Source organism: Euleptes europaea, chromosome 18 (genome assembly GCF_029931775.1).
Source record: "Euleptes europaea isolate rEulEur1 chromosome 18, rEulEur1.hap1, whole genome shotgun sequence".
In the NCBI taxonomy this organism is placed as follows: domain Eukaryota; kingdom Metazoa; phylum Chordata; class Lepidosauria; order Squamata; family Sphaerodactylidae; genus Euleptes; species Euleptes europaea.
Genome location: NC_079329.1, coordinates 978,892 through 988,237, shown reverse-complemented (window position 1 = coordinate 988,237; position 9,346 = coordinate 978,892). Strand labels below are relative to the sequence as shown.

At 56.1% G+C, this 9,346-nt stretch overlaps 1 protein-coding gene across 1 annotated transcript; it reads right to left on the bottom strand.

Annotated features, from left to right (window-relative positions):
• Positions 1 to 2,892: 2,892 nt before the first annotated feature.
• Positions 2,893 to 6,146, bottom strand: EPO (erythropoietin). The gene is made up of 5 exons (XM_056863791.1): positions 6,068 to 6,146; positions 4,516 to 4,646; positions 3,848 to 3,937; positions 3,579 to 3,749; positions 2,893 to 3,036 (listed from the first exon to the last, which is right to left on the bottom strand). The coding sequence occupies exons 1-5, from the start codon at positions 6,078 to 6,080 to the stop codon at positions 2,893 to 2,895; spliced, it is 549 nt and encodes a 182-aa protein (XP_056719769.1). The 5' UTR covers positions 6,081 to 6,146.
• Between the last annotated feature and the right edge of the window lie 3,200 nt (positions 6,147 to 9,346).

Below are 9,346 nucleotides of genomic sequence, written 5' to 3'. Positions count from 1 at the left end.
AGCCCCCCTGCCCTCCTCAAACCCCGCCCTCCCCTAGCTCCGCCCCAAAGTCTTCTGCAATTTCCTAACCCAGAGTTGGCAACCCTACATGTGGGTCTATGAGCCAGGACTCCTGGGTTCTTCGGAAAGGGACTGGGTCCCGCTGGGCTTAGGAACCAGGACTCCTCTGGGGCCTTTAGGAGGGGGGAGGATCTAAATAGTTAAATTGCCATGTTCTGGGACTTTGCGAACATTGTGGAGGCAATTTTTTGTTAAGCTGGAATTAAGATGGGGGGGGGTAATTAATGCAAATTGCTGCCAGCTCCAGATTGGGAAATATCTGGATATTTGAGGGTGGGACCTGGGGAGGGCAAAGTTTGGGGAGGGTACCTCAGCAGGGTATAATGGCATGGCACCCACCCTCCAAAGGCGCTCACCCTCCAAAGCAGCCATTTTCTCCAGGGGAATTGATCTCTGTTGTCTGGAGATACAGCTGGAATTCCAGGAGATCTCCAGACCCCACCTGGAGGTTGGCAACCTTGTGGGTCTTCTGGCCTGCCCAGTGTCTAAAGCACTTCCGGAGGCCTGGACTGCCCCCCCTGCCCCCCAGGAGCTCCTGGTTCTTCCCATGTGCTCTTTTTAGTAGCTGACACCCACGAAAGGGCACAAGTGATAAACCTTTTCATCGTTGGAAGCTAAAGTAGAGAGTACATTTGGGCAAGGAAAAGCTGTGTGTCGTGCATGGAAATGCCCACAGGTTTGTGTGATCAATGCAAGAAGTGAGGGAGGCCAGAAATGCAGGCAATAAACCAGCTTCCAAACCTCCCCCACGCCAAGCATGCATGGGAGCTAGGGTTGCCAGGTCCCTCTTCCCCATCAGTGGGAGGTTTTTGGGGCGGAGCCTGAGGAGGGCGGGGTTTGGGGAGGGGAGGGACTTCAATGGCATAGGGTCCAATTGCCAAAGCGGCCATTTTCTCCAGGTGAACTGATCTCTATGGGCTGGAGATCAGTTGTAATAGCAGATCTTCTGCTATTACCTGGAGGTTGGCAACCCTGGTGGGAGCAGGACGGTGGGCCCCCAGTGCAAAGCACCATCATGACGAGACAGGCCCGACTCAAGTCTCCTGGGGCTGCCCCTGGAGTCACCCGAGCCCCCCCCCCCCCGTCAGAGCAGCTGTTTGCTTTGTGCAAGGAGAGGGCAGAGATAAGGAGGACCGGGGACCAGACCGCCAGACACTGTGGCACCAGGGAGGGTGGGGCTAAAGAGGAGGTCCGCCCCCTTCTGTGATGTGCCACGCCTTTTAACTCATTCCCCTTTTTCTGCCCCCCCCCAATAAAGCAAAGGGAATCATGCTGCTAATTTCTCCCAGCTCTGGGGCAAAACAGATGCACAGAAAATTATGCGTGTGTTTTGTTGAAGCAATTTCAGTTGACTCTGCAAAAATTCACAGAAGTCTACACCTGTGCCAACGGACAGCTGGCGTAATGAGGCATGCACCGGTCCTAGCGCAAGCCGTGTGCCTTCCAACTGGCTTTTCCCATACTGTGGATCTGAAGCACACTATAACTCTTGCCCTTTTGAGTTTTCCGGTATGGGGGGCGGTGAGGGGCCTGTGTCTTGCAAGCACATATTCCCCACATCCCTAGCCATGAATTGTTTGCAGTGATCTCTTTCCACATAGTATCCAGTAAATGGGTTTGTTTTCCCAAGATAAGAGGGATTTGACGGAGGGAATTTCAAGGACAGAAGTGAACCCAATTCCCTATCTTTCAGGGCAGATCGCAGGACAGGAAATCGGCCATCATACCCGGATGCTGCCTGGCCTGAACCATTTGACCCTTGGGAATGGAAGGGCCCCAGGGAAAGGCTTCCGATTCAGAAACAAAACCCAGGTTGCTCTAGGAAGCGAAAAGACCTTTAATGAAGACGAGAGAGATCGGCCAAACGCCCCCACCCATTTGCCCAGGGACACCTTTCCGTCCCAAACCCAACTTCCACCACAGCTGTGACGACATAAATACACAGAACATTTTACACCTTTAACTTAATATCAAATATAAACTCTCCCAAAGTCCCTCGGAACAAAACTGTACATGTATTTACAAAGGCATTTCTGGTGCCGAACGCTGAGGTCCCTTCCGGGAAAGAGCTGCGAAACAGCCCTGGACTTGCCACAGAAACTGCCAGCCGTCTGCCCCCCCCCTCGCCCTCTGAAACGTCTCCTAACATTTTGTATGTAACACTTTCCCAAACAAAGTTCTGTCTCCCATTCATTCCATCTGCTTTCTTTAGTGGATTTCAGGAAATGGCCACTGCTAGAGTGGGGGCAGGCTGGGGGGCTGGTCCTGGAACACCCACCCTGAGTGGGCGCTGCCCTGGAGCCAAGGGGCTGCATTGCACTGGCACCATCTCCCAGGCTGGGCCCCAGCAACAGCTGATCCCCAGGAGAGGAGTCCAGCCAGCCCACCCGTTGCCTCCAGAGCCACAGCCGGGAGCCCTGGGGTCAGCGGATTGCAGGGCTGTTTCCACACTCCCCGCCTGCCCCTGCTGCCCCTCCTCCTTCAAGTCTTGTGTGTCCCTAAGGGGGGAGTCAGCATCTCCCCCTCTCCCCTTGGGTGTCAGGCCTCCTGGCATAGGTGTGCGCCCACCGGCTTTGGTTTCCACCTGTGCAATCGAAATCGGAAAGACCAAGCGTGGGATGGAGCGCTGGTGCTTCTGAGCAGGTGTGAGCAGGCAGTTTCCCACCACACAGAGCAACAATGTCCCCAAGGAGTCGTGCCCTCAGAGCATGCCTGTGTGCACGTGCGCCATCAACATTTGCCAGTCACTCAAACTGCCGGCTGGTGATGCTGGGGGGCCCTCCTGCAATGAGGGCTGCAGGCAGAGTGGTTAGAGGCGCCGGCCTCCTGCCGTCACCTGGCGTAGTTCCGACAGGCTTCGGTGATGTACAGGTTGGCTTTTCCACGAAGGAAGTTCAGGTGAATGCTGAGGAGCTTCTCCGTGGTTTGGATGGTCAAGGAGGGAGTGGGGGCCGCATCCAGCAATCGGGCCTCTGCCTGCAGGAGAGAAGATGCAAAGTTGGTTCAGAGCGGTTGCGGTTAGCAGACCTCTTTAGCACCCCTCCATGAGAGAATCAGCCCTCTTTTAGTGGAGGCTCCCCAATTCTGCCACAGAGCTGCCATCCGAGGTCACATGTACATATGATGCTGCCATACTGAAGCAGACCCTCAGTCCATCAAGGTCGGCATTGCCTACTCAGACAGGCAGCAGCTCTCCAGGGTCTCAGGCAGAGAGGGGTGCTTTTAACTGGAGATGCTGGGAATTGAACCTGGGACTTTCTGCATGCCAAGCAGATGCTCTACCACTGAGCCATGGCCCCTCCCCTACATCTGCCTCTGAGCATGCACAAAGTGCATGGATCTCCCACCTCAACCAAGGCACCTGGTTCATTGCTTCCAAGGACGGTATTAGCAGAGTGCCTCTAGGCAAGTGCAGAGTGCTTTCCTGTTTTCAATAATGGTCTCTAGGCTTCCAGGCTTCCGAGCCAAGACCCCGGGCTCCCCACCAACATCTGGCTTTTCCCCCTCTCGAGGCTCACCTCCACATTGACGCTGCGCAGGATCTCCTTGACGCTCAGCAGGGTGCTGGTCATCCTGGCCAGCTGATCCCGGAGGGAGGGCGGCGTGGCCGGCGGGCGCTCCTGGGCTTGGCTCAGGGCTGTCAGGAGGAGGGCCAGGCCCCCCCAGACCTCCGAGGCCTGCCGGGCTCTCTGGCAGGGGGGAGAGAAGAAGCCCTTGGGTCAGGTGGACAGGCCCCCCGGCCGGCCATTGGGCCCACCCGCCTGCTCCCCGCCAAGCTCCAACTTACAGTCATCATTTTCCACTCTAGAAAATTCACCTTGGTGTCCGGCACCTGGACGGTTTCCAATAAGGGGCAGGAAGCGGCGCAAAGCCTCCCCTGTAAGTAAAGAGAAGCCTCATCATACCCACCCCTTTCTGATCCTCCGAGCCAGATTGGCCAGGGATCCTGGAGGGTTGTTGGTTTTTTGCCATCTTCTGGGCATGGAGTAGGGGTCACTGGGGGTGTGTGGGGGGAGGTGGTTGTGAATTTCCTGCATTGTGCAGGGGGTTGGACTAGATGACTCTGGAGGTCCCTTCCAACTCTATGCTTCTATGTTTCAAGGTGCTTTGTTGCCACAGGGTCTCCCGAGGAATGCTGAAAACTGCAGCTTTCCGAGATGCTGCCGCACTTCCCAAGATATGCATTTCAATCCTGCTTTTCTCCCCTGCTGGTCTCCCCTCCTCCATTCTCACACTACTATAACCCTATAAGATAGGCCGGACTGAGAATTTGCGTCAGGCCCAAGGTCACCCATGGTAGGATTTGAACCTGGGTCAACCAGGATGCTAGTACGCCACCTGTCCACTATGCCACACTGGTTGGGACCACGGCAGTCTGAGAAATGGGAACTTGGCTTGGAGGACAGGCGACAGAGAGGTCCCTGGCCAGAAAGGCACTCAGAAAGGGGTACGTACGATGTCTTGGTCATCCTGCTGGGCTTCCAGGATATATTTGTCCATGACTCGGGGGTCGCAGATGGGCTGCAAAGGGGTCAGCAGAGCCGGAGGGGCCAGAAACTCCAACATTAACAGGAAAGGAATCAGACCTGGGCAGGGGGAAGGAGACACGGTCAGCGCCTGCTTGGGCCTTATCCTAGCTCATTTCCCACATCCCTAAATATTGCTGCACATCCACCCCCCAATGTTGGTGCCTCTGAGCCTCACGTAGGCATCTACGCCAGCCTCAATTTGTCCGTCTGTCTTTTGCAAGCAACAAAATCAAATTTTTCCTGTCCCTGAAACCCCCCAAATAGATTTAAGAGCAGTAAATTTCCCCTGTGCAGCTTTGAAACTCAAACCTCCAGTTATGGGGGTGAGGGAATCCTGAAGCTGCTGACTTCCCCTCTGGCAGGGCTACGGCCAGGCTGAACCCCCCAACTCCCTGCCCCCTGGGGGGGGGGCGGTCTGTTTCTCAAGGCTGCTATGCACAATGTGAGGTTTCATGTGCATGGGATCCCGGGCTCGGCGAGATTGGCTTCTCTGGCCGCTGGCCTGCTGGCTGGTTTGCAGCTTTCTCATTCCAAATTGCAGTGGCTGCTTCAAGACTGTCCTGCATGTGGGGGTCACATGGAGCTGCCTGACCGTCAAGCAGCATCTTGGCCACCAAGGTCGGCCCTGGATGCAGAGCTGGGCCTGCAGCCCTCGGCACCGCACCAGCAAGGGTGGCCTGGTCCCCTCCAGCCACTGACGGGGGGTTGGGTTGCCAGATTCGGTTGGGAAACTCCTGGAAATTTTATTCTAACAACAGCCCTGTGAGGCAGGCTATGCTCAGAAAGAGTGACTGGTAATCCATAGCAGAGTGGGGCTTCGAACCTGGGCCTCCCAGATCCTAATATGTCCCTCAAAACACCCTGCTGGCCCTTGGGGTGAGCCAAGGAGATTCCTCTTTCAGAGCGGCCAGGTGGGCCTCTAGGCTGCAGCCCCTATGGCAGGGCATGTCCTTGGCATGTGGAAGGTCCCTGGCTCAGCCCCTGGCATCTCCAGTGACAAGAATCTCAAGCAGCACGATCTCAACCCCACAAAGCAGCTGCCAGACAAATGGGCAAGAGGGACTGTGGGCATGAAGCTTAATCTGGGATGCTCCATCTCATCGACAACCTAAAATACCGTGTCTCTGATTCTCCCCATGCACCCAGGGGCACCAGCTCTTGACTGCCCCAAGGCTGCATTCCTTGGGGGTCCCTGACACCTCTGCTTTCTCCCTGGCCTCAGGGTCCTGGGTCTTCAGAATGCCCCCACCAAGAACCTGTATGCCATGACAGCCCATCTGGTCTCTGGCAACCTGAAAAGGGTGAGACCTAGATCCCTTTTCCTTCCAGGACCTCCTTATCCTGGGTTAGGAGCATTCTGCTTCTGCCGCCACCCCGGCCCGTTCTCTTTGGCACGTGCCCAACCCAAATCGATCGCGGTGGCTGGCACCCGCCAGCCGACCTCCCCCTTGGCAGCAGCAGGAGCGAGCGCTACTCACCAAATATCCCCATAGCCAAAACTTCATGGTCCTAGCAACTAGCGGACCCCGCGTGCTCCATCGCTGGCCATTGGCGGTGGTTTCGGGGCTGCCAGCTGGACAGGCTATCAGTCCCACGAAGGAGTGGCAGGGGTCACTCTCTCTCCCTCTCCCCAGAATGCAGGACGTTCAACTGACCTCGCCAGTGGAGACTTTGGGGGCAACCAGAGGCGATGAGCAGAGCCAGCCCAGGAACGCGGTCCGGTTGCCGTCCCTTGGCACGTGTGGTGAATGAAGCCTCTCCACCAACACCCAGCCTCTCGGGAGAGCCTGGCATCACCTTCTCCAGAGCACGGTGGGTGGATCTTCTTCTACTTGCCTCTTCAGACCACAGCGGACACCAATGCCGTTGTCTCTTGCCGGCAGGTCCGAGCGCAGGAGAACTTCCAGAACTCCCTGCCTGCCTCGGGACCTGGGAAACGTTTGGCTGTTTGCCTGCAGCCTGGTTTCCCTAGCTGTGCTTGCTTGCAGAAAGAGAGACCCCCCTCTTTTCCCTTTGCAGACCCCAGAGATTGCCAGCTGCGCCACCAGACCCACGAGTCACGGTTAATGTTTCATCCGCCTGCTCTCTGTGCTCCCGGTGCCCGAGGTCGTGCTCACATGCTCTCCCACCCACCCCCCTTCGCTGCACACCCGCACTCCGCTGACAGCAGGAATGCCACTGGACAGGTCCTGGAAGAGATGGACAATTTTCCTCCGCAGGCCGGAAGGCAAAGGAGTTTCCTCCCAGTCACAGCGGAGTGTGGAAGAAAAGGCCCATGCTAGGCTAAGCACGTCGCCCCTGGCCACACGCCAGCCACAGGTTGAGGCGCGGAGGTGCCGAGGGTCATGCGGAGGGCTCCAAAAAGGGTGTGAGGATGACCACGTCCCAAAGAGAGCCAGGATGCACCTGAGCAGGGGACCCAGGAGTCCGGCAGCGGCAGCCCCCTCCTCTCTCACAGACCCCCCAGTTGCCTGACTCCCAGCCTGCCCTTCTGCGCCCCCCTCTCGGCCCAAAGTGCAGACCGCTCCCCTATCCCCGAGAGGCAAAGCCCCAGACCTCCCCCACCCAGCATAACGGCCCATTATTGGCTCCTGGCTCTTGGTATATTTACTGTGAGCCGGCTGACTCTGCTCCACCTGGTGCACACCTGCCTCCCACCTGACCCTGTGCAGCAGCTCCTGGCCTGTCCCAGCCCCCGCTGGGCAGGATCAGGCCGTCTTTCATTTACACCCATTGGCAGAGATTAGATTTTAAACATACGACCTCAGCCCCCCTCCATGTGCAGACCCCACCTCCTCCTCCGGCCATGAAGGCTGCCACCATTTCTTAAGTGCTTTTAACAACTGCATGGCAGACAGACATCCAACAGGTAACGCTTTCCACACAGCTGCCTCTTCTGTTTACCGGAGGGGTTTTTAAATATAGAATTTTTAATAGTGCAAAGTTACAACACGGGCAGTTGTTTAAGGATCTTGTGCTCAGCTTTGGGTCCCACCTGCAAGGAACGGCTTGAGGAAGGAGGCAACGGACCGTGGGGCACCTGCTGAAAAAGGCAAACGCTCTTCTAGAGACCTCTGGCCAGGCTCCGCTGGAATACAGTGCGCAGTTCTGGTCGCCTTATCTCAAAAAGGACACTGCAGAGCAGGGGAAATACAGAAGAGGGCAACCGGGAAGATTCAGGGGTCGGAGCCCCTTCCCTGCAAGGAGAGCGAGCGAATTTGGGGCTTCTTAAGTTGGAGAAAAAAAGCCTAAAGGGGGCTCTGATAGAAGTTTGTATGGTGAGGTGACAGGAGAGGGAGGGGGAGAGAGAGAGAGAGACCAACCTTGGGGTCATCCGATAAAGACTGACTTGCAGGAATTTCAGACCAGAAGAAAGGAAGTGCTTCCCACAATGTGGGATTTGTGGAATTCACTCTCGGAGGATGCAGGATCCCCCAGCTGACTATTTAAAGGGGTTGGGCCTGAAAGGTCAATCAATGGTCATTAGTCATGAGAGTTAAATGGAACTTCCATGCTCAGGAGCAGTGTACCTCTGAATACCAGATGTTGGAGGGCAACAGCGTGTGGGAAGATTGCTGCCTTTCAGTCCTTCTTGTGGGCTTCCTGACGGGGGTGAATATCTAGGAAACAGGATGCTGGACTAGATGCAACCCCCCTTCCCCCGTTCTTTTGTTTAGTTATCCAAATGAAGACTCTGGCTTCCTTGCAGCTGTTAAAAAGCACAGGAGCTGCTGTCCATTAAGGCAGTGGCACCCATCTCATGTGGGCTCCCTGCCCTGGGATTTGCGGAGGGGCCATGGCTCAGTGGCCGAGCATCTCCTTGCATGCAGAAGGTCCTTGGTTCAACCCCCAGCATCACCTGGTAAAAATATCAGGTAGTAAATGACATGAAAGACCTCTGCCTGAGACCTTGGAGAGCTACTGCCAGTCTGTGTAGACAATTCTTACCTTGATAGACCAATGGTCGGTTCCAGCATAAGGCAGCTTCATGTGTTCGTGATTCCAAGCAAGGAACTGGGCTGGAGAATCCCTGTGCTTTCAAGGGTCCTGGAGCCGCGCCCGCCCCTCTCTGGGAAGCCCAGGCCCCTCCCTTCTTTGGTAACAGCAGACTTTGGCTTTGCACCAGCGCTATCTGAATCAAAATGCCGGCCAAGGCAAGTGCCTCCATCCCTATAGCTGGTGCCCCGTGTTCCCACTGTGCACTGTGCAAACCACAGCCCTGCCAAGATCTCCCTGGCTCAGAACCCACACGGCCCTTGTCAGCTGCCTCTGGTGACCCAGATCGTATACAGAATGCTGGCAAATGGGTGTATGCCCCAGGGGAACAATTGCTTATTGCATTCGCTCAGGGAGGGGCAGGAGACCACAACCACCACCACAACACACGCACACCGCCAGGTGCCCTCTTTGGTGCTTCTCAAGACCACAGCACAGATGAAATGAAAACAGAGGAGGAGGCAATCACGCACAGCTCTGACTGGCAGGGGATCCCCAGCGCCTCCGGCAAAGGAAGGCACGTTCCCAGCACCGGACCCCAGAGAGATTTTAGTGGAGATGTGATCTACCCCACCCTTCTTTCCTTCAAGGAGCTCAGGGGTCTTCTTTCCACTGTTTACCCTCACAACAGCCCTGCAAGGTAGGTTAGGCCAAGAGAAAGCGCGACTGGATTAAGTCAGATCAGAACCTTCTTTCACATTCTAACTATTACGCTGTGCTGGCTGTTATGCTCGCGACTGGACCAGGAAATTCCTGCCTGC

Excerpts from the sequence above, each read along its gene's own strand:
- EPO (XM_056863791.1), bottom strand. Across the intron at positions 3,938-4,515 it reads AGCAGGATGACCAAGACATC|GGGAGGCTTTGCGCCGCTTC; the intron begins GTACGTACCCCT and ends CTTTACTTACAG. Across the intron at positions 3,750-3,847 it reads TAGAGTGGAAAATGATGACT|AGAGCCCGGCAGGCCTCGGA; the intron begins GTAAGTTGGAGC and ends CCCCCCTGCCAG.